Source organism: Mesoplodon bidens (assembly GCF_964165515.1).
Source record: "Mesoplodon bidens genome assembly, chromosome: 2".
Taxonomy (NCBI): domain Eukaryota; kingdom Metazoa; phylum Chordata; class Mammalia; order Artiodactyla; family Ziphiidae; genus Mesoplodon; species Mesoplodon bidens.
Window position 1 is genome coordinate 161,243,974 of NC_138177.1, and position 25,441 is coordinate 161,269,414.

General features: G+C 43.2%; 1 protein-coding gene across 1 annotated transcript; it reads right to left on the reverse strand.

Moving 5' to 3' along the window:
• Positions 1 to 6,953: 6,953 nt before the first annotated feature.
• On the reverse strand, positions 6,954 to 7,644 carry LOC308612254 (small vasohibin-binding protein). The gene has a single exon (XM_081224607.1). The coding sequence runs from the start codon at positions 7,483 to 7,485 to the stop codon at positions 7,285 to 7,287; it is 201 nt and encodes a 66-aa protein (XP_081080733.1). The 5' UTR covers positions 7,486 to 7,644; the 3' UTR covers positions 6,954 to 7,284.
• Positions 7,645 to 25,441: the final 17,797 nt, after the last annotated feature.

Sequence of the window (25,441 nt, forward strand, 5' to 3'; positions counted from 1 at the left end):
ACTGACAGTTAGGAAAAGGTAAAAAAGTTATAAAAAACAGACCTAGAAATTTTTTCAAAATATCAGCCCGAGGCCACTTGGCTAAGGGTATTAAATGCTCCTACATATTCAAAATGACCTAAGGACATCACTAAATTATAGCCCAGGGCTATAATAGATGGGACTAAGTCATCAAGATGATTCTTTTTATATTGATTTTAGACTCAAGGAAGTTATAATTTTGGGAATTTTTTTTCATCCGAAGTAGTTATAATTAACATTTTCATTCAGAAAGGAAGAGAACTGTCAGATATCTGAAAATTTCTACTCTTCCCAAATAAATCAGGTCTGAAAGTTTTCACAGGACTAAGACTTCACTGTCATTCTCGCCTCTTCCAGCCACTCCAAACCTTCCTGGCTTTGGCAATCAAAATATTAAGGGGAAAACAAGACACAAGAGAATGCTACCTTTAAACACCATATTCTGTTCTTCCTCAGAACTGAAAGAAAACCTATCAGACTGGTAAAATCACATTTTTCAATGTAATAATATCCACTGTTGATGGAACTGTCATTTGGAACACCATTTTAGTGGGGAATTTGTCAATATTTATCAAAACTTGAAATGTACACATCTTTTGTCCCCAGAATTTCATGGCTAAAAACTTACCCTTTTGAATGTATTCCCAAAAGTACATCAAATCAAAAGTACAGAGATGTCCATTGCACGAGGTTTTTGTTCAAGTGCAAAAGTAGAAACAATCTGAATGTCCACCAATGGGGGACAAGTTAAATCAATGAGGTACATTCACACAGTGGAATACTATGCAACCATGCATTTAATGAGCTAGAGCTGTCTGTGTTCATATAAAAAAGTCACCAAGGGCTTCCCTGGTGGTGCGGTGGTTGGGGGTCCGCCTGCCTATGCAGGGGGCGTGGGTTCGTGTCCCAGTCTGGGAAGATCCCACATGACACGGAGCGGCTGGGCCCGTGAGCCATGGCTGCTGAGCCTGCGTGTCCGGAGCCTGTGCTCCGCAATGGGAGAGGCCACAACAGTGAGAGGCCGTGTACCGCAAAAAAAAAAAAAAAAAAAAAAAAAAAAAAAAAAGTCACCAAGATATATTAAGGAAAAAGGCAAGATGCAAAACAAAATGTACAGTATGATCTGATCTATGTACATGTTTTTGCTGGTATATGTAAGAATTTTTTTCTGGAAGGTTTTATGAGCAAGAGTTAACAGCAGATATCCTTGAGGAGAGGGACTAGGGGTAAGAGGTGGGTGGAAGGACCTTCATTTTTCATTTATAAACTTTCTGTACTGTTAGGATCTTTCACTGTGTGCTGCTTTTATTTTTCTTTCCTTTTTAGCAAAGAAGAAAAAGGAGGAGGCGTAGAGGGATAAGGAGTTGGTAAATCAGGGAGATAAATACCTAAGTAGGCCCAATACTTCTTAACTTGTAGAATGGTCTTATCTACAGGGCCTCCTTCCAGGTACTTGCATTTTTTCACTGGAAGACGCTCCTTTCCAGCAATAGTACCCAAAACCCATTTCCTCTGGCTTCCTCTCTGCAAACATTCTAGATTCTACCTGGTCGTATAAATACCCCCTGACTTTGCAAACGTCTATCCACATACTTTCTTTGAACCTTTCTCCAATCCTGCACTTGGCATACAATGTGGAAGTGTTTATTCACATCAGTCCCACTTGCCTTCAGTGCTCTCCATCCCTGGCACATGCCGAGGATCACCACTTCTCCTGGAAAGGAAGCTCTTAGGGTACACTGCTCCCAGAAGCACATTTATCCACATTCTGGCAGTGACACTCCCAACCTTCCCACGGTTCCAATTCAACAGTTATTGGCTACAAGCAATGACTGACACAAGGAAGATGCTAGGAATAGAAAAATGAACCAAGTACAACTCACGTCCTCCAGGAGAGGGCAGATGCCAACACTAGTACCTGCAACCAACTCCGACATTCCCCTGAGGGGATCGCAAGACCGTCTTCACTCCAGTGCCAAAAGCAGCTTTGAATTCCACCCACTCTTTCTGACAACACTCCTCCAGTATCACCAACAGGAGAATCATGGAAACCTGCTCATCAATTGTTAGCATGTACTGAGTGCTACTCCTCATGAAGCACTGTAAGAAATACTTTACAAGCATTAATTAATTTTAATCTCACAATAACTCAGTGCAGTAGATAAAATCATTATATCCTCTTTTTCAGAGAAAGAAATTGAGGTTCAGATTTACAGATAACATGCTGAAGCTAGGATTGGGACAGAGATTCGTTTGAATCCCTGAGTTAACATCCTTAACCACTATGCCAAATTGATTTCCCAAACCCTCCAGGAAACCGCGAGAAGGGCTGGGGAACTCACTCACTCCTTTCCCCAACGCACGGAGTGCTGGGGAACTACTCGAAAGAAGAGTTTCCACTTTCACAGAAAGTATTTCTGAGTCAACTGTATCTTTGATTCACCAGCTAAACTGATCGCAAGACAAGGGGATCCTTCCCCATCCGGAGCCAGACGACCCGGCAGAAATCACCAGAACCCGTTACTGTACATGGTCTTTGGCCCCCGAGGGTGAGAACCGAGGCCTTGCCCCTCCCATGGCCTCTCCCGGACAAAGTGACCATCGCTGCGACGGCCACTGCCCCAGCGCCCTGGCGCCATCAGAATGAGCGTGTGCCCATACCACCCGCTGGACGACGCCCGGGGTAGGGGGCAACCCAATGTCAGGGAAGGAGGGGAGGGAGGGGGTCGGTCATCGAGTGAGGGTTCGCCCGGCTGGGTCCGGGGATTCGCCAGGGCAGGACAGTCCGAGAGAGGCCGACCAAGGCGGAACATCCCTGCCCGCTGCCCACCCCGGGCCCCTCCCCGGCGCCCCGAATCCTCCCCAAGCCAATGGAAGCGGCAGCGTAAACCCGCTTCTCAGCTCTCACCTTCCAGCGGGTTGCAGCCCCGCCGCCGCCGAGCTACGCGCACCGGCACGCCCCCCTTTCATTCACCTGTCGCCCCCTCCGGTGAGAGGCCGGGCAGCCGACTAATCATGGGTGCTCCTGGACTGAGGAAGGCGGGCCCTTGGGCCAGAAGGTTGGTCAATGGCTCTGGTGCCCCCTCCAGAGGATGCGCTCTGAAGGCTCCAGGTCTCGCGGGGTGATGGGAGTTGTGGTCTCAGCGTTCATTTTTCGGGCAAAGATAGAGTGGACAAAACTACAAGTACCAAGATGCCAAAAGGGGCAAGGACCAGCGCTTGTAAAAGGCTGGAGCTCGGTTCGGTCTTCTGAGTCCCACTTGAGGGACCTGCGAAGTAACGGTCTCTTTGTCCGAAGAGCTAAAAGCACGTCGTGCATATTAATACAGCCTGGAGAGTAAGAGCTATGATCTGTCAGCCCACACGCATTTTACAACTGCCAGCGCTCTCCGCAAAAATTCTGGAAATGAGTGAAATGGTTTAATGTACTCAACAGGCTTTTCTTGAACACCCGCAATACTGTCTTCCCTTGAAAGAATTTCAGGTTTATATACACAAGTGAAACTGTTAAACAGCAGTACTGACATGTTCCAAGTAACAGTACAGGCATGTTCTGGGACGGTTGTGAAACAGACAAACCAGGTTACTGCTCTCAGAGAGTTTAGTTCTAATGAAGGGTGTATTCGTTTGCTAGGGCTGCTGTAACAGAGTACCACAAACTGGCTTAAACAACAGAAACTGTATTGTCTCACTAATCTGGAGGCTAGAAATCCAAAATCCAGATGTAGGCAGGGTTGGTTCCTTTTGAAGGAAGAATCTGTTTCAGGCCTCTTTCCTTGGCTTGTAGATGCCCATCTTCATGTTCATACACTTCTGTGTTCAGACTTCCCCTTTTTATAAGGACACCAGCCACATTGGATTAGGAGTTCACTGTACCCCAGAACCACCTCATCTTAACTAATGACATCTGTAACAGCCGTATTTCCAAATAAGGTCACATGCTGCAGTACTGGGTCGTTAGGATTTCAACATAGGAATTAGGGCAGTGAAAGGGGACACAATTCAACCCGTATCAGGGACAGATGGCCAATAAATAAGTAGACAACTTAAAAAAGGAAATAGGTAAAGTACATGCCAAAGAGTTAAAATAGGTGGTAAAGCAACAAAGAATGATTCGGTGGCTAGGTTAGGTTGAAGGTCATGGATGGCCTCTCTCGGTTGGTAACATTCCAGCTGAGACCCTAACTAGAAGAAGTGAGCCATACTAAGGTGAAACAGAAGTGCATTCCAGGCAGAGGAAGAGTTAGTACAAAGGCTCTAAAACAGAAACAAGAGGATGACCCCTGGAGTGAGGGGGTGAAGGAAAGGCAGACCAGCTTAATGGGCATGCAACCTGTGCGATCCTACGGAGCCCCACTCTCAGAAAGGCCCCATGCTTGGTTTAACGTTCTGCTGCCTTAATTGCCTTTTTGCAATTCTTAATAATGTTTGAACAAGGACCACTATATTTTCACTTTGTACTGGGCCCCACAAATTATGTAGCCAGTACAGGTGACAGGAAATGTGAGTGGATAGAGAAGCAGAGGCCAGATCGCCTAGGGATTTGTAGGCCAAGTTAAGGGGGTTGGATTTTTTTTTGGTCTGTTTTACATGGGATGAGATACCTTTGAAGGAACTGAAGCAAGGGAGAGATATGATCTGGTAGTAGTGGTCACGGTAAAAGATGCTAATTGGTGGGGTTAGGGCAGAGGTGGTAGAGATGGAGAGGGCTGGTTTGGAATATACTTTAGAGCTTGTCAACGACTAAACTGCAGCTCACTCTTAGATAATAACTTAGATAATTTAGATAAAGATAATTTAGGAGGTAAAATGTCAGCCAAACATCATTGTACAGTCCATCAGAGAAAAGCAGTTTATTTATCCCTTGTAAAAGCAGACACCCAGAGAAGGACAGCAGCAGTTACATCTTTACTCTCAGGGTGCCTCTCCTTGTCACCCAGTTTCCAATGACCAGCTCAGGACCCAAGGATGCTTGATCCTCATGGCAGTGGAGAAGTCATCAGAAGGGAGGCATCTCCAAGCTCAGCCTCTCATATCTTCTAACCTGGGAAGTCATGTAATTGGTGCCTTAACCTTAATTACAACCATATATGAAACTCATCCTGTGTTAGTAATTCTACATTTCCTGCATCCAGTATCCAAATTTAAGGTATCAAATTTTATGGCTGTGACACATATGCCCTGTGCTAGATAACTTAATAATAGTCCAGGCTACTAAAATAAAGGGGCTTTTAAGACATGGAAGCAACCTAAATGTTCATTGACAGTTGAATGTATAAAGAAGATGTGGTATATATACAATGAAATATTACTCGGCCATAATAAAGAACGAAACAACGACATTTGCAGCAACATGGATGGACCTAGAGATTAACATAGTAAGTGAAGTAAGTCAGACAGAGAAAGACAAATATCATATGACATCACATATGTGGAATCTAAAAAAATGACACAAATGAACTTATTTACAAAACAGGAAGAGACTTACAGACATAGAAAACAAACTTACAGTTACCAAAGGGGGGGGGAAGGGATAAATTAGGAATTTGGAATTAACAGATACATACTACTAATAGAAATAAAAGCAAAAATTTTAAAATGGGACCTAATCAAAGTTACAAGCTTTTGTACAGCAAAGGAAACAATAAACAAAATGAAAAGACAACCTACGAACTAGGAGAAAATATTTGAAAATTATGCGACCGACAAGGGCTTAATCCAAAATATACAAACAGCTCATACAACTCAACAACAAAAACACAAACAACCCAATCAAAAAATGGGCAGATGATCTAAATAGATACTTCTCCAAAGAAGACATACAGATGGCCAACAGGCACATGAAAAGATACTCAACACCTCTAATTATTAGAGAAATGCAAATCAGAACTGCAATGAGGTATCACCTCACACCAGTCAGAATGGCCATCATTAAAAAATCTACAAATAACAAATGCTGGAGAGGGTGTGGAGAAAAGGGAACCCTCCTACATTCTTGGTGGGAATGTAAATTGGTGCAGCCACTATGGAAAACCATATGGAGTTTCCTCATAAAAACTAAAAATAGAATTGCCATATGATCCAGTGATCCCACTCCTGGGCATATATCCAGACAAAACTATAATTCAAAAAGATACATGCACCCTTATGTTCACAGCAGCACTATTCACAATAGCCAAGACATGGAAACAAACTAAATGTCCATCGACAGATGAATGGATAAAGAAGTTGTGGTACATATATTAAAAAGAATGGAGTAGGGCTTCCCTGGTGGCGCAGTGGTTGAGAGTCCGCCTGCCGATGCAGGGGACGCGGGTTCGTGCCCCGGTCTGGGAAGATCCCACATGCTGCGGAGCAGCTGGGCCCGTGAGCCATGGCCGCTGAGCCTGCGCATCCGGAGCCTGTGCTCCGCAACGGGAGAGGCCACAACAGTGAGAGGCCCGCGTACCGCAAAAAAAAAAAAAAAAAAAAGAATGGAGTAATGCCATTTGCAGCAACATGGATGATCCTAGAGATTATCATACTAAATGAAGTAAGTCAGAAGGAAAAAGACAAATACCATATGATATCACTTATATGTGAAATCTAAAATGTGACACAAATGAACTTATCTACGGAAAAAAAACAGACTCACAGACATAAAGAACAGACTTCTGGTTGCCAAGAAGAGGGGAGGTGGGGGAGGGAAGGGGTGGGAGTTTGGGATTAGCAGATGCAAACTATTATATATACAATGGATAAACAACAAGGACCTACTGTATAGCACAGGGAACTATATTCAATATCTTGTAATAGCCTATAAAAGAAAAGAATCTGAAAAGGAATATTATATATATATATATATATATATATATATATATATGAATCACTTTGCTGTATACCTGAAACATTGTAAATCAACTATGCTTCAGAAAAAGCTTTTTTTTTTTTTTTTTCTTATTAGTATTTTATTTGTAGTTTTGGAGATTTACAGTTTCACGAGAAACACTGATTTTTTTTCAAAAAATAGAAAAAGTTAAAAAAAAAAGAATCTATTGTCTTGGAAGAATAGAACAAGTCTCTTCAGCAAGCAATGGGCCAATTCAGATCGGAGGAACTAGTGAAGTAAGTTAGATATAGGAAGTTCCGATTTATTGTTTTAGGAATAACACAAATGTCTTCTTGTCCAGTTGTGTAAGGCTCCAAATGGGCCATCTCAGCTTAAGACTGGTAACACACAAACAAAGGCTCCAGGGTCCCATCGAGTGTGAACGCAGGGGTAGCTCACTCTCCAGGAGGCTGCATCTGTTTACAGAACTCATCAAACTGCTGCTGCTCCAGTTCTGTCATGACTCTGTTGAGGGCATAGATCTCTGCTCTCTGTCTTTGCTTCAGCTCCTGCTGGGCTGATTTCTGCTTGGCCTTCTCAACTCTGCTGACAGCCTCTTTAACTTTGGATTTTTCTTTACGTGCAGGTGGATCCATGACTTGGCTTCTGTATACTTCTTAGTCAGCTCTGACCTGGATGGTACAGGAGAAGGCGGATACTGTAGCGCGCTGCATCCAGTGTGGGACTGCCAGAATTACGAGGACACCGCGGCCCAGAGGGACCGACCGGCCGAAGTCTCGAAGCGGGTTGGCGGGGAGCTCCCAGAAAAAGCTTTTTTTAAAGGGGCTTTTTAGGGTGGCCTGAAAAGGGGATATTACTGGCAATGAGGTATAGGAGATATTCTTATGATCCCTGGATTTGATATAGTCTGTTGTGGAGCTCATTATCTCCAGACCAATAAAACCTTCAGAATTAAGTACACTGAACCTCAGTATATCATTCAGGGTTTCGTTGTAGGAAGCAGAAACCACCCTGGCTAGTTTAAACACAAAAGGGTTCATATAAGAAATTAGGTGACACCAATTCTTGAGAAGGCTAGAAAAGTGGACTCTGCAGGAATGACTCCAAACTATCCCACTAGGGTAGCTGCTACCTTTGCTGAAATCAGGAATGAGAGAAGTCAGGAGGCCACCACTGTACCTGTTGAGTTTAACAACACACCTCTGTGACTGCAATCCAGGGATCACTGGATTCAGGGATCACTGCAATCCAGGTACCACCACTGCCTCTAAAACAGCCTCTCAACCCACAAGGCTAGTGACTGGTACCCTGGAACCCAGTTGCAGAAACTCCTCACACTTCCACTGCCATGTTTGCCATCAGCAACAAGCAGCAGGATGATGGCCCCCACCTCACTTCTGCCTTCCAAATCTTGGCATGGCATTTTAGCTTTCCAGTGTCTGCAGCACAGGGACACTGGAGGGAGGTAAGAAAGGATGTTGAGTGCCAATCAACAATATCCAGCACACCAAACACCATGAATGGCACAGCACTGTGACACTGATTATAAAACCTGGGAGCTACAAAGCAAAATAGAGAAAAACTCCCAAGAAACTATTTCCTACAGAAAATCAACTCTATCTTCCCAAAGAAACATGAAAAACCGATGCCACAGGCACCATTTGTTTCCCTTGCCATTTTAATCATTTTGATTAAAAATATAATAGGATACTTTGAGCTGCTGATTATTAGCTTCTGCCACACCAGAGCAATTGATTTATCAGGGTATACCCCCCACTTTCTGGTAGCTAACAAGTTACTGAGTACTGTCTGATGTTACAAGTCTGCTTCTGTCAAGAAGCACTCTTTCTGGAGTGCTGCAAAGGATACCTTCATGAAAACCTCTAGTGGTTATGGACAAACTGTGAAGACCCACAAGGTAACTTTTGCTCTGTAAAAAAGGAAAAAAACAAACCCCCTACCCCTGACATCAGGACATACTCTGGCCTGATGGTGCCCTGTGGAAGCACTTGCTCCATCTGGATGGAGGGCCAGTGTCACAATGCCAGCCAGGTGCAAGTACCCAGTGGGGCAAGTACTTGACCCAATGTCCCAAGATCAGACATTGTAGACATTGACCCAGGTTCGGTCTTCACTGAACCACAACAGTCCTCCCACTAATACATGCACAGCGCCAGGGACCTTGTGCTTTACCCAGATGGGTGCCAAGTAGAGTGAGGAGCAGATTCCCTTTTAACGCATGTCAATGCTTTGCATAAAAACAGAGTCGGATAGAAATGTGTGATGCCTCCTCTTCTGACCTGTGAGTATTCCTCAGGTGATGCCTGGTTAGGAATTATCAGCTGGCTAAAAACAACACTTTTCCTACCCTAGGTGGCCCAATCCATAGGCTGTGAAAAAGAGGTTTCTAAAAAGGTGGCATTCTTTGATGATACCCAGCAGGCTTCTTCCCCAGGTCCCTTTCAGTTGCTTTCCTTCTCTATGGATGTTCAATTTCAAGGAGTTCAGTTTCCCAACTTGGTGCCATATGCATTGTGGATAGAGATGTACAGGGACCAATAGACTGATGCCCAGAGCTTGGGTACAATGAAATCGTTGAACAGAGTCATAATAGGACAATATATATTCTCCACAGACTGAATAAAGAATGACAATCATGGCTGCATGTTTAAGACCATGGAGTCCATATGGACATACCCAACTACCACATTGTACACATTAACTATATTTGATTTCTGTTTTGGGAAGATGGAAAAAGGCTAGTTACTTTTTATGAGAGAGATTTTTTGTTTTGGGGGTTTTTTTGGCCGCACCGTGGGCTTGTGGGATCTTAGTTCTCTGACCAGAGATTGAACCTGGGCCCTGAGCAGTTAAAGCATGGAATCCTAACCACTGGACCACCAGGGAATTTCCTGGAGAATTTTAATATACAAAGTACATTTATTGTAAATATCCTGTATGGGATTAAGGAAGTTCCCTAATGGGAAGGAAATAGGGCCTGCAACCCATTCCCTCTTTCTCCTGGGATCTAGGGGGAAAGAAATGTCTTTGGTCAAATCTTGTAAACATGCTAATAACTCATGCTCTTGGTAAACACATTAATCGTACTTACTAGCAGAAAAATAACAGAGAATCCTTATCTATGAAATTTTTTTTTTTTTTTCTTTTTGCGGTATGCGGGCCTCTCACTGTTGTGGCCTCTCCCGTTGCGGAGCACAGGCTCCGGACGCGCAGGCCCAGAGGCCATGGCTCACGGGCCCAGCCGCTCCGCGGCATATGGGATCCTCCCAGACCGGGGCACGAACCCGTATCCCCTGCATCGGCAGGCGGACTCTCAACCACTGCGCCACCAGGGAGGCCCTATGAAATGTTTTTAATAGGGTATATCTGCCCTGTCTAAACTGCTTACCGTATATAACCCTGGAATTTATGAATTTATGGGGAGCATGGAGAATGGGGAATATAAGCAGTGTAATTAATCAGGTGTAAGATAGAGATGTTCCAGAACCAAAATACTCCCCTCTGTGTAAGCAATGGCTTCCTACACATTGCTCAGAACAAACCTCACCTGTTAAATCTGAAACTAGGACACATCTTATTGTTAGAGAGGAAGGACACTCTCTCTAAATGGGGAGCTGTATCTGACAGTATTGGACTTCTCCAAGGGAAGAATAATTTGCTTATGCTTTGTAATTGCTTTTATCCTTTAGATCATTAGTCTAGCATAGGGTAAGAGCTATGACTTAGGTGAGTCTGATTCAACAATTCAATTCCTCTTATTACCACTCTTCAGTTTGTTTTTTAAATCATGAATAGATGTTGAACTTTACACTTCTTCTACCTTTATTGAGGTGAATGTATGATTTTTCTCGTTTAATTTGCAAATTAAATGAATTATATTAATTGATTTTTTAAATTGTCAAATACATCTTGCACTCCTGGGATAAAATTAACTTGGTCGTGATTTATTTCCTTTTTCATAATTTGCTGGACTTGACTTGCTAGTATCTTTTTTTTTTAATCTTTTCTTTAAAAATATTTATTTATGGGCTTCCCTGGTGGTGCAGTGGTTGAGAGTCCGCCTGCCGATGCAGGGGACACGGGTTCGTGCCCTGGTCCGGGAAGATCCCACATGCCGCGGAGTGGCTGGGCCCGTGAGCCATGGCCGCTGAGCGTGCGCGTCCGGAGCCTGTGCTCCGCAACGGGAGAGGCCACAACAGTGAGAGGCCCACGTACCGAAAAAAAAAAAGTATTTATTTATTTACTTATTTACTTACTTACTTACTTGTCTGCGCCAGGTCTTAGTTGCGGCATGCAGGATCTTCGTTGCCACGTGTGGAATCTTCATTGCGGCATGCGGAATCTTTAGTTGTGGCATGCAAACTCTTAGTTGTGGCATGTGGGACCTAGTTCCCTGACCAGGGATGAAACCTGGGACCCCTGCCTCGGGAGCGTGGAATCTTAGCCACTGGACCACCAGGGAAGTCCCTTGACTTGCTAATATCTTGTTTAGGATTTTTGCATTCATATTTATGATTGAGATGGATCTTTAATTTTTATTCTTGTCCTATCCTCAGTTTTGGTTTCATGGTAATGTCAACTTCATAAAATGCCTTGGAGAATGTTCCCACTTTTTCTCTTCTCTGGAAGAACTTATGTAGGATGGTAATTACTCCATCTCTGCACAGTCCACCTCTTTAGATACCAACATCTACACTCATTCTTCTTCCCAAACATCAAATACACTCATCTCCTCCCTGACAGACCACCTAAAGTCCTATCCAGTTAATGCATCTCACTGAAAGTCTCTGTGTGATGTGCAGTCTTCTCTATCAAGTCCAGATGCAGAAAACATGATCTGCCTGTCATTCAACACTCCCAATATACAATGATAGAGAAGAAACAGGAAACCTGCAATTAAAAAAAAACAACTATCATTCGAAAAGAAGAGATTGTGAACCCCCAGAAGTCATGGCAATTGTCCAAGGCATTTATTGAAAGCTCTGGGGCAGGAATAGTGAGGATTCCCTGCACAGTCAATATTGTAAATTTTCTTGATGAGCTCATCAGCCAGCCAGCACCTGGATCTCTTCTCTGGAAGGATCTTCTTAGTCCATTGTTTTCTGTGTCCACATCTGAGGTGGGCACTGGAGAAAATGTCCTTCTTGGCAGCTGCCCAGCTTTTATTTTTGAAGTCTCTTGGCTTCAAACCCACCCTCAAAGCTCTGCTTCGTGATGCCAGAGCTGAGACTCCTGGAAAACACAGTTCTTTTTTGCCAGCTGCCAATAGTGGATCCCAGAGGGAGACTGCAGTTCTGGAACAGGGTGAAGGTGTATCCTTCCTCCTGTCTACTTCTTATTCCCTCCAGCATCACCTCAGCAATGATTTTTCACTCTGGCAGCTGCAGTTTGTTCCAGTAGCGGCAGTTGATTTGGGTCTGTACTTTTCTAACATTCAAGACTCTATTTCGTTGTGCCCCTCTCAGAGATACCAGTGATTGCAAGCAGCTCCTCTTCTCAGAGGTCTGGGTTCCAGCCAGGGTTGCCAGACTTCACAAAGAAAAACACCGAACACCAGAGAAATTTGAATTTCTGATAAACTATGAATAATTTTTAGTATATGTATGTCCCCTGTGATATTTGGGACATGTTTACATATAAAATAATTCATTGTTTATTTGAAATTCAGATTTAACTGGTGTTTGGTGTTTTTCTTTGCAAAATCTGGCCACCCTAGTTACAGCTTCTAAATTGAAATGATTCCACACTCTTTCCTGTGATGCCACAGCGGTATGGGTGGTAACTGCTTCTTTTTTTTTTTAATTTATTTATCTATTTTATTTCTTTTTGGTTACGTTGGGTCTTCGTTGCTGCGTGCGGGCTGGGCTCTCTCTAGTTGCGGCGAGCGGGGACTACTCTTTGTTGTGGTGCACAGGTTTCTCATTGCGGTGGCTTCTCTTGTTGCGGAGCACAGGCTCTAGGTGGGCGGGCTTCAGTAGTTGTGGTGCACAGGCTCAGTAGTGGTGGCTCGCAGCCTCTAGAACTCACGCTCAGTAGTTGTGGCGCACGGGTTTAGTTGCTCCACTGCATGTGGGATCTTCCTGGACCAGGGCTCCAACCCTTGTCCCCTGCATTGGCAGGCTGATTCTTAACCACCGCAACAGCAGGGAAGTCCTGGTAACTGCTTCTTGAAGTTACTCTTTTTATGATACTTTAGTTTCTTTTTGCCTTTTTGGTTCTCTAACATCTGCTTAACATTATTTATATTAAATGCTCTCTTTTAAAATAACTGATATGTTTTCTGTCTCCAGATTGGATCCTAACTGATAGACCAGCACAGCCCACTTCCTGGTGATGTAGATTCCAGGACCCAGGAATGGCCTCAAATACAATCCCTCAAAAACTTAGTAGCTTCTAGTCTCTTTGCTTCCAGTAAATTTGCTTCCATATGTAAACAAACAACTACAGCCAAAACTCTCCTCTGACTCTGCCCATCAACCCCTCTCTTAACTTAATGGCCACTGTCATAGAAACAATAGATGAGCTCATTCGTGAGGGCTGGCAGGTGAAAGATGCTTTAAAAAGGCCTTAAAGCCACAGTCTTATCTTCTTCCAAGGTAACCACTTTGCTGGCACCACCAATGGCCTGTCCAATTTGGGATACAGAAGCAGGTGGCTTTTTCAGCTGTGCAAGGGACCAAATTATGGGGCTCTAGCCAATTTAGATTTCAGGCTTTAGGCAGAGTTCCTTCCTTAGTAAAGCTATGCTCCAATCATCTCTTCTTGCAAACTGGCTGGCTCTACTGTGAGCTCCTCTTTCCATCAAAGAAACACACCAACAATCTGAATTTTCCTATCACTGCCCCTAAAGCTACTACCTCAGTTGGTTTATGATCTGCTTTCCAAGATAAGACAGGCAACATTGGGAATAAATATTTCGCTTCTGTCACTTTATTATTTTTTAAATTTTATTGAAGTATAGTTGATTTACAATGTTCTGTTAATTTCTTCTGTACAGCAAAATGACTCAGTTACACATATATATATTTCACTTCTGTATTAAAAAGTTCACCTTGGGAATTCCCTGATGGTCCAGTGGTTAGGACTCCACCCTTTCACTGCTGACGGCCCGGGGTTCAATTCCTGATGGGGAAACTAAGATCCCACAAATGCACAATGCGGCCAAAAAAAAAAAAAAAAAAAAAAAAATCACCATTTCCAGCCTGCAAAAATCTGTTTCTTTACTGCTCCAGACCCTACCTCCTCCCTGATTCCACCTTCTCTAGGTTCTGTTTCCTGCAACAACAGATATGAAATTCTGATTAAAGTAGGAATTGTTATGTAATAGAGATCTGAAAAATCTATAACTTAAATTCTGAATTTAATTTTTCTAATGAAAAGAGAAGTCCAGAGATAGGCAGCCAGGGCTGTGTAGTTCCATAAAATCACCAGGGACTCAGGTTCCTTCTGTTCTTCTGTCGTCTAGCACACAGCTTTCATATTTAAGATTCCCTCAGAGGCCATAGGATAACTGCTGGAGCTCCAGTCATTAAAGCCAACCTCCAGGAAGGAAGAAGGGGAATGTAAAAGGGCAAAAGATATATACTAACTGAGCTAGCCCATCTTGTAAAGGAGTTTTCCTGGAAGCCCTACCCAATAATTCCTACTTAGACTTTGTTAGCCAGAATGTAGTCACATGCCCACTCCTGTCTCCAGGAGAGGCTGGAGAATATAATTTCTTAGCTGGGAATATTGCTATCTCAGGATGGTGTTAGTAAGAAAGAAAGTGGGAAATGAATATTGGTAAGTACATCTCAGCTGGTGGGATCAGCATTGACAGGGGATACTAGAGCATAGCCCACAAGCTACAAGCATCCCACATGCTGTGGGCATCAGTAAGTATGTTTAAAGAAAGCATGGACAACCCACAAAGATCAGTTTTTATTCTATATACCAGCAATGAACAATCTGAAAGGAAATCAAGAAAACAATTCCATTTACAATAGCGTCCAAAAGAATAAAATACCTAGGAATAAATATAATCAAGAAGATGAAAAATTTGTACCCTGAAAACTATAAAATATTGCTGAAATTAAAGAAGACCTAGTATAGCAGAAAGTAACACAACATTGTAAATCAACTCTACTCCAATGAAAAATTTTAAAAAATCATATTGTGGCTGTATGTTTTAAAAAAAGAAGACCTAAATAAATCAAAAGACATTCCATGTTTACAGATTAGAAGATTTAATATTATTATGATAACAATACTCCCCACAGCAGTCTACAGTTTCAACACAATCCCTACTAAAATTCCAATGGCCTTTTTTACAGAAATAGAAAAGCTGATTCTCAAATTCATGCAGAACTGCAAGGAGCTCTGAATAGTCAAAACAATATCGACAAAGAAAAACAAAGTTGGAGAACACAGACTTTGTGATTTCAAAACTTACTACAGGGCTTCCCTGGTGGCGCAGTGGTTGAGAGTCCGCCTGCCGATGCAGGGGACACGGGTTCGTGCCCCTATCCCGGAAGATCCCACATGCCGCGCAGCGGCTGGGCCCGCGAGCCATGGCCGCGGAGCCTGTGTGTCTGGAGCCTGTGCTCCGCAACGGGAGAGGCCACAGCAGTGAGAGGCCCGCGTACAGCAAAAAAAATAAAATAAAATAAAGTTTAAAAAAAAAAAAAAAAAAAAAACTTACTACAAAGCTACAATAATCAAAACAGTGTGGTACTGGCATAAGGATAGACATACAGGCCAATGGAAAAGAATTGAGAGTCCAGAGATAAACCCAAACATCTATGACCAACTGACTTTCAGCAAGGGGGCCAAGACCAATAGGAAAAGAATAGTCTTTTCAACAAATAGTTGGTAATTGGAACAACTGGACAACCATGTGCAGAAGAATGATGTTGGATCCCTACCTCACTCTGTATACAAACATTAACTAAAGTGGATCAATGACCTAAATATAAGATCTAAAACTATAAAACCCTTAGAAAAAAACATAGGGGAAAACCTTCGTGATCTCAGATTTGGCAATGGATTCTTAGACTTGACACCAAATGCTCAAACAACAGAAGGAAAAATAGTTTGCACTTCAAAAAATTAAAAATTTTTGTTTTATTAAGAATGTGAAAGCGGGGAGTTCCCTGGTGGTCCAATGGTTAGGACTCGGCGATTCACTGTCTTGGCCCGGGTTCAATCCCTGGTCAGGGAACTAAGATCCTGCAAGCCGCATGGCATGGCCAAAAAAAAAAAAAAAAGAATGTGAAAGCAACCTACAGAATGGGGGAAAATATTTTCAAATCACATATCTGATAAGCTTTCAGAATATATAAAGAACTCTTAACAACTCAACAATGAAAAGACAAACAACCCAATTTTGAAATGGGCAAAGGACTTAAATACATATTTCTTCAAAGAAGATATACATGTATTCCCAGCACACACATGAAAAGATGCTCAACATCACTGGTCATTAAGGAAATCAAAATCAAAACCACAATGAGATGGGAAGCAGCAGCATAGCACAGGGAGATCAGCTTGGCACTTTGAGATGACCTATGACCTAGAGACGTGGGATAGGGAGGGTGGGAGGCAGGCTCAAGAGGGAGGGGATATGGGGATATATGTATGCATATGGCTGATTCACTTTGTTGTACAACAGAAACTAACACAGTATTGTGAAGCAATTATACTCCAATAAAGATCTATTATTAAAAAAAAACCACAATGAGATACCACTTCACATCCACTAATATGTCTTTAATGAAAAAGACAGATAATGTAATAACAAGGATAACACGTATATGGAGAAATAGAACACTTGTACATTGCTGGTGGGAATGGTATAGCTACTGTACCATTTGAAAAGAGTTTGATGAGTTCCTCAAAAAGTTATAGATAGGATTACTATATGACCCAGAAATTCCACTCTTAGGAATATACCGAGAGAGATGAAAACATATGTCTACAGAGAAACTTGTACACAAATATTTTTAGCAGCATTATTCATAATAGCTGAAAGGTAAAAACAACACAAACGTCCATCAGCAGATACATGGATAAGCAAAATGTGGTATATACACACAATGGAATATTATTCAGGCAGAAGAAGGAACAAAGTACTAATATATGTTACAAGTTGCATGAACCTCAGAAACATGCCAATTGAAAGAAGCCAGACACAAAAGGTCATATTTTGTTTGATTCCCTTTTATATGATATATCCAAAATAGGCAAACACATAGAGACAGAAAGCAGATTAGTAATTACCAGATAATGGGGGGAGGGGAAAATAAGGATATGAGGTGTTTTTCTGGGGGGATGAAAAAGTCGAAACTAGAGAGAGGTGGTAGTTGTACAACATTGTGAAAACAATAAATGCCGCTGAATTTTTTATTTTTTATTTTTGCCTGTGCCACAGGACTTGCAGGATCTTAGTTCCCCAACCAGGGATTGAACCCAGGCCACGGCAATGAAAGCGCCGAGTCCCATCCACTGGACCTCCAGGGAACTCCCTGAATAGTATATTTTTAAACGGTGAATTGTACGTTATGTGAATTTTTCTTCAATTTTGTTTAAAAGCATGGAGAAAACAACTGGTCACAGAGAGTATAAGTTAAGCAAGCAAGTCAGTTAAGTGTAGGTCAGATAAGAGCGGCTTCAGCCTTCCCTGGTGGCACAGTGGTTAAGAATCCGCCTGATAATGCAGGGGACACGGGTTCGAGCCCTGGTCTGGGAAGATCCCACATGCCGCAGAGCAACTAAGCCCGTGCGCCACAACTACTGAGCCTGCACTCTAGAGCCCGTGAGCCACAACTACTGAGCCCACGAGCCACAACTACTGAAGCTCACACGCCTAGAGCCTGTGCTCCGCAACAAGAAGCCACCGCAATGAGGAGCCCGCGCACCGCAACGAAGACCCAACGCAGCCAAAAATAAATAAATTAAATAAATTATAAAAACAAAAAAACATTGTTTAAAAAAAAAAAAAAGAGAGGTTCTTCTAGGGACTTCCCAGGCAGTCCAGCAGTTAAGACTCCCCCTTCCAATGCAGGGGGCGTGTATTCCATCCCTGGTAGAGGAGCTAGGATCCCATGTGCCTCGGGTCCAAAAACCAAAACATAAAACAGAAGCAATATTGTAACAAATTCAACAGAAACTTGAAAAATGGTCCGCATCAAAAAATCTTAAAAAAAAAAAGAGAGGTTCTTCTAATACATTTAATCCAAGTTGTGAGACTGGACTAAATTTCTTAGCAGGAGTGTAGAGGGTTATCTACTGAGCCACAAGGAAGCGTTCTCTCTTACCTTGCCTGAAGGTTTTTATCCTCCCTTAATTGACAAGACTGAACCCTCATTGCTGGAAGAAACTTAAGTCCCTTCTTGCCCTCTGGCCAGAACCAAAGTCCAAACCTAACACGTCTTATAGGATGAAAAACAGACCAAAAAATAGGGAAGAGGAGGTCCACCAAAAGAAAAAATTGCAGCAATTTGCTATTTTATATAATGAAAAAGCAGGAGACTATTTATGGAGGTGGATTTGGAGGGCACTTAAGGAAAGCCTGAATATAATCTCAGATCAAAATGAGTGTATTGATCTGAGTGTACTTACTGGAGAGTCTGCATTCAATGTGCTCCCTCTGACAGCTTGCAGCTGTTATTCTAGCAGTTTGAAGTGTTGGTTTATGCAAATGTGGATACAATACTGACCCATCATTAATTTGTATGACAGTAGAAAACTCCTGGCATAAACCAGAGGAAGAAATTCAAAGATCTCAAGAGGCAGGATGATTGATCGAATTTATATATGCATCTTGCTGACCAAGCCAATATTATATTCCTTGAAAAGGCCCAAAATTCACCTCCTTTACCAAAGCTAAAGGACAACTGATGAGGCATATGCCAAAATCATTAAACAGCACTCTCCTGACCATCCTCTGTAAGCCAGGAATGGTGGTAGATGGGTCTACAATTGAAATAGACTCTCATCTCAAGGACGATAGGAGGATTCTAGGGTGGTAGAGCCCGGGTGGTAGCAGTTACCCACCAAATACAAAGTGGGAGGGTTTACCAATAAGGAGCAGAGTGGGCATGAAATCAGAGTGGTTTGATCCACAGAAGTCTTTGGCAACAACTAATCATAAACAGCCTACTAAGTTCCCATTTAGTTTTTATAACACTAACAAAAAAAAAAAAAACTTCTGTGTCTAGTGAACAAAGGCCTCTATTGACATAATAGACAAATTTGATCTTTCATCCAATCCCCATACCTAAATTAGTTTACAAGTGCACTGACCACTGAGAAAAAAGAAAGTTAAGGATCCTTAAGGAAAGATACAACAAAAATACCATAAGACCATACTGTGAGTCTTTCTCCTTGTCCAAAGAACTTATGCGCAGACACTGGCCACACTTATTCCTAGGCACCCACAATGTCTCTGTGCTGCAAAAGAGTGTGGGCTTATGGAAATGTGTGAATCAGTACCCAGTTAGGAAAACAGAGCCCACCCTACGTACTTCAAGAAGAGAGGAATTTAATTCAGGGATTGGTCACAAAGATAGTGGAAATGCTGGGAGCTAGGGGTGAAGGGTGGCATTCCCCAGAGCCCAGGAAGCTGCTGCCACCCTTGGGCTGATGCCTGCAACCCCACACCCACTACTGACAATGCCAGAGGACCCACTGCTGCCAAAGACAAGGCACCTCCTGAAACAGAAAGAGTTTCTCCCTTCCTCCCACCTTCAAACATAACCAAGGGCCTCCCATTGGCAGAACCTAACTGGGACCCAGCTAGCAATGGAGTCTGGAAAATGGATTTGCAGGCTTCTAGCCCTGGCTGCACAGAGGAGATGACAAAGGTACGGATGAGAGACTAAGTACCAAGAGACAATATGAAGTATAGGGAGTCAGGCCGTAAATGGAGTTTTGATCAAAGTCCCCTTAAGGATAGATCTAGGTCCCAAATCCATGTACTAGTTTTTGTGCTCATTTGTATAATTGGAATAGATATCTTAAACCACTGACAGAATGCTACATTGGCTCCCAGACCACAGGTTAAAAGCTTTTACTGCAAGAAAAATGAAGTAGATGTTATTGAAGTTCCTCATTCCCACCAATATGTAAATTAAAAGTAAAAATCCTGAGAGCATTGCAAAGATTAATGCCACCATTAACAACTGTAAATATGCAGACATGGTGAAATTTGTAACATCATTATCCATTCTTCAGACAGTGGAAAAGACAGATGGTCATGAAGAACACAGAATAATATGTACACTTAATCAAACGGTGGCTCTAATTGCAAATGCTGTTCCAGATGTGGCTTTTGTGGGGGGAGTGTATCAGCACAACCCCCAAAACTTGATCAGAAAAAAAATGTATTTTTTCCATTGTGACAGAGAATATAAGAAGCAATTAGCTTTATAATCTTGCTCCAGAGAAAAGCCAACCCCTCTGTTCTGTGCCCTAATTTAGCCTGCAGGAATCTTGATTCTGCCACCATCTAGATCAGACAGTTCAATGTAGGAAACAGAAACCACTCCAGGTATTTCAAGCAGATCGTGCTTGCCAGTAGCCACTCCTGCAGAAAGATGTCTTCTGCCTCACTTTTGTTTTCCTAAATCTCATCTAGAACGTTAGCTGCAAGGGAGTCTGGGAAATGTTTTTAGCTTTACAACGCCTCAAAGAGAACGAATAGAGGTCAAGAGCCAATCCAAGTATCTGTCACTTCATCCCACAGGCAGTCACACTGGAGGCGCCATATGGACAGAACACAAAAAGTAGAAAATAGCAGGTACCGAAGGGTACAAGATGAATTCAGTGAAAACAGAGCATCATGACACTTCATTAAAATTCTAGAGTCATATGGCCTGAAACACGTCAGGACATTAGCTCCAAAGCAAAGGACAGGGCTGCTGCACTTTAGACTTTCTTCCTCATAGCAGGAGTCCCAGTGCTTGGTGGATCTCTTTGGATTTGGGAGGAAACAATACAGCATGATTGGTTCACTAGTCCTACCCGTCTGCCAGTTACCCGCTTTGAGTAAGGCACAGACAAAGAGAGGCAAGAGAGGCTTCTTCAGCTGTCCAGGCCGCAGTGCAAGTAGCTCAGCCTTTTGGCCCTGATGACCGAACAGATCCACGGCTCAGAGTGCCAGGTAAATTAGAATGCTCTATGGAGCCTATTGCAAACACTGATAGAGGGATCTCTGTAGACAGGCCCTTAACGTTTAGGGGTAAAGCTATGCTTCATTCCTAAGAGAGTATTTTTCTTTTGTGAACTAGCTCCTGGAGTTTTAATGGGCTCTGATAGATTGTACACCTGACCAAAGGGCTCCAGATGACCTTGTAATCTGAGCTTCCCATCATGGACTGGATGTTTTCTGACCCCTATGCCCACAGTTCTCAAGGGGAAATGGTCCATGTAAAACCTGGCCCAAACAGCTCTGAAGAGGCAATAAGCAGGTCGTCCTCACTCCCAGTGTGTCCATTCCTGCAACACTGTTACGACTAGTTCGACCCAGGTGATTGGGAAGGAAAAAATGTAGAACTGCTTTACTCATGGCTCTGTACAATGTGCAGGTACCAGCCAGAAATGGAGACTGCTGTGGCTTGAGCACCCCGCTCAAGATGACCCTGAAGGAGAGCAGAAGAAGGAAATCGTCCTGGTGGCAGAACGCGGAGCGGGGCATATGGTTTTCCACTTTGTCTCGAAGGAGAGATGGCCTGAAATCAGGATCGACACTGAATCCCAGGAAGTGGCTACTGAAGGAAACAAGATGAGAGGCTTGGGAACAAAAGTTGGGGACAGAGGCACAAGGACAGACCTGCTGGAATAGGCCCAGACCATTATGTTCACAGCTATGGGAGGATTGCACCAAGGCTCCCTGTAAAGGAAAAACTATTAGAGCTTGGTTTTCAGATGGCAGACTCTGAAAGAGCAAGAAATGGTTTTACAGAAATGGTTATGTGGCCCCAAAGACTAGTGAAGAAGGAAATCCCTCAGCAGGTAAAACTGTAAGCAGTATATCTCATTGTCCGCTTTGCCTAGAAGGAGAGAAGGCCTGAGGTCAGGGTCTGTACCAGGTCATGGACAGTGACTAATGATGTGAGCAGCTCAGTCATAAAGATTGGAAGTTCATGAGAAAGAGGTTTACAAAAGATGGATTTCTAGAATGATCCTAGATCATAAGACAGCAGATATGCCATATGAATGCTCACCTTGGGCCTCCACTGGGGGGAAGCTTTTAATAACCAGCAAATAACATGCTCTGTGGATGTTAACTTGATGGCCTTTTCCCCCAGCTAGTCCAGCTCTTGTTCAATGGGTTCATGGACAAAGGACCATGATGACAGGGGTGAAGATAAGGCATGGGCTCAAGAACAGGGATATCCCCTTACCAAGGCCAATAGGGCAACCACCAGGACTGATACCCAGTTTGTCCAAAGCAGCTAACAGCCCTGGACTCTTGATTTGGTGTCACACGTTAAGGGAACCAGCCAACTACTTGGGCAGATTGATTATATAGGACCCCCATGATGGAGGCAGGAATTTGTCTCACTAGAAGAGGCACTTATTCTGGATTTGGATTTGCTTTCCTTGCCTCATATGCCTCTGCCAGAACCTCCACCTGTGGACTAAGTACACAGTCTTGGTATCCCACACAATATTGTTTCTGACCATGGAACTCACTTCACAAGAAAAGAAATGAGACAACGAGCTGACATCCATAGGAATCACTGGTCTTACCGTGTGCTCCATTAGTCAGCCTTCTAGAATGGCAGAAAGGCATATTGAAGGTCTGGATAAAGTACCAGCTGTTAGATAACATTTTGGGAGATAGAGAGCCATCTGCAAGATGCAGTAATGCTCTGAACTGTTTCTCCTTTAGCCAGACACAGAGTTCAAGAACCAAGGGGCTGAATGTAGGGGTGGCTTCCTCTAACAATGCAATTTTTTTTACTCACTCAAAAATTATCTGCTTCTTGGGGACTTCCCTGGTGGCGCAGTGGTTAAGACTCCATACTCCCAATGTGGGGGGGGGGGGCCCGGGTTTGATCCCTGGTCAGGGAACTAGATCCCACATGCATGACACAGCTAAGAGTTCGCATGCCACAACAAAGAAGGCTGCATGCCGCAACTAAGGAGCCAGTGAGCTGCAACTAAGAAGCCCATCTGCCCCAACTAAGGAGTCCACTTGCTGCAACTAAGGAGCTGGCAAGCTGCAACTAAAGGATCCCTCGAGCCGCAACTAAGGAGTCCACCTGCTGCATCTTAGGATCCCACGTGCCACAACTAAGGAGCCAGTGAGCCACAACTAAGGAGCCCAAGAGCCACAACTAAGGAGCCCGCCTGCTGCAACTAAGATCTGGAGCACAGGGGACATGGGTTCAAGCCCTGGTCTGGGAAGATCCCACAGGCCACAGAGCAACTAAGCCCATGCACCACAACTACTGAGCCCACGCACCACAACTACTGAAGCCCACGCACCTAGACCCTGTGCTCCACAACAAGAGAAGCCACCGCAATGAGAAGTCTGCACGCCGCAATGAAGAGTAGCCCCCACTCGCCGCAACTAGAGAAAGCCCACACGCAGCGACGAAGACCCAATGCAGCCAAAAAAAGAAAAAGAAAAAGAAAAAAAAGGGGACCTGGTGCAACCAAATAAACAAACAACCAAATAAATAAATAATCTGCTTCTTGACTCCATGACTGCAGGGAGGGGAGGTATGTTAAAAGCTTCTAGTGTCCAAGGAGGGAATGCCTCCACCAAGTGATGCAATTTTTCCACCATACTGGAAGTTGAAACTGCCACTCAACCATTTTGAGTACCTCATGCTGCTGAAAGATAAGCAAAAAAAGAAATCAAGGTATTTTCTGGGGTTCAAAACTTTGGCTATCAAGGAGAAATAAGTTGTCACCACACAATGGGTGTGGGAGGCTTAGGGATAGACTCACCTGTATTCACTAAGGATCATAGTCCTACTACAAATCCTGTGATCAAAGTTACTGCAAGACTACAGCAATTCTGTACAAGAGGATCTGGCTCTTCCATGGAAAAAGAATTTGACCATCATTGCTGACCGAAGGCAGAAGGAATCTGGGATAGTGAAGAAGGAAAGTCATAAATATAAGATCAGCTTTAGAATAATTCAAGGAGGTGAAGATTACAGCCTCTACTTGAACTTCCTTCCGTGTATATATTTAACATATTTTAAATACATTTTCTTCTCTTTCTTCTCTCCTTTCCCTACTATTGTCTCTTTGTGGTTGTATGTGGAGACTATCTTCACCATTCAGCCATAGATTACAGCTTTTTGAGAAGGGATTCAGAGAAAGCTACAGGGGGGACATCAAGGCATTGGGGTGCCTTTCTTGGGGGGTTAAGGGTATTTTTAATTAAAGGAGTGATAGCCGCTTTCTACTCACTGGGAAGCAAGTCTAAGTATGGGACACAGGGTATATATGTTTGGCAGCAAATGGGGTACATAGTTAATGTTTGGGCCATCCACACTGCAGGGAAGGAAAGACTTTCCCTCTACTTCCCAGGTTCCATAGCTGGGCCTATGAAATAAACTGATAACAGGCAGATTAACAGGAGAAAATGTATACAAATGTATTCATTTTTAATATTATGTGCATGGGACATTGCAGGGAAAAAAAAGTAAATACCAAAAAAAGTGGTGAGATTTGAAAGATTATATACTGCCTTAATAGGAAAAAGGGAGGGAAGAAGTAAGGCACTTAGGGGAGAGAGTAAATGATTTTTTGGGGGAAAGATGAATGGGCCCTTAGAAGAATATATGGTAGATAAGACAGTTTATGACAGTTTGTCTGGGTGTGGGGTCAACTTCTAGTCTCCCTATGATAAGAGTTTATCTTCCCTGGTTAACGAAACTCCAGGGGAGGGGATTTATGATAACTGAGTGCCTTTTGGAGGACCTGTCCCCAAGCAGATGAGGGAGGTTCAGAGAAAGACTCTCCCTGAATTTGCTGTTTTTCAAGTGCCTTCAGTGCAAAATAATCAATATACCAAGGCAACATATTTTGGGCTGACATTTCCTGTACTCCTTCAGCATCCAACCGCAGTCTCCGTTTTGGGAAAAACCCTCACTGTCTGTTGTCACAGTAGGAAGGAAATGCTAGTTCTCACCTCCCACTGCTAGGTCCTACAGAGCGGGCTAGCTCTTTCTTCTATCTGCTCTCAGATACAGCCATGGAGCAAGCTGATGATGTACAGGTTCCAAGCACAATGCTTGGAAGCAGCTGGAAATATATTACTATTATTGTTGTTGTGTTGTTCTCATTTTCCAACGCAAAAAAAGAGTCACAGAAGGGTAACGTGGCTTTCTTCCCTGAAGTCAATCCACAGCGCCACCTTCTGGGAGCCTTGGTGACAGCCACCCTGGGAGCCAAAGTCATCAGCTCTTCTGCAGAAATATCCTTTGCTCTTTGGACCACAATAATCTACCTCCCGAATTGCTGTAAGAGTTACATGAGACAAGAGTACCCCTCACAGAAAGGATGCCCCCCTTTTGTAAATTATAAAGTGATGCATAGACTTATCAGAGGCTGGAAGAAACAGGG

Excerpts from the sequence above, each read along its gene's own strand:
- LOC308612254 (XM_081224607.1), bottom strand. The coding sequence starts at position 7,485 with ATGGATCCACCTGCACGTAAAGAAAAATCCAAAGTTAAAGAGGCTGTC.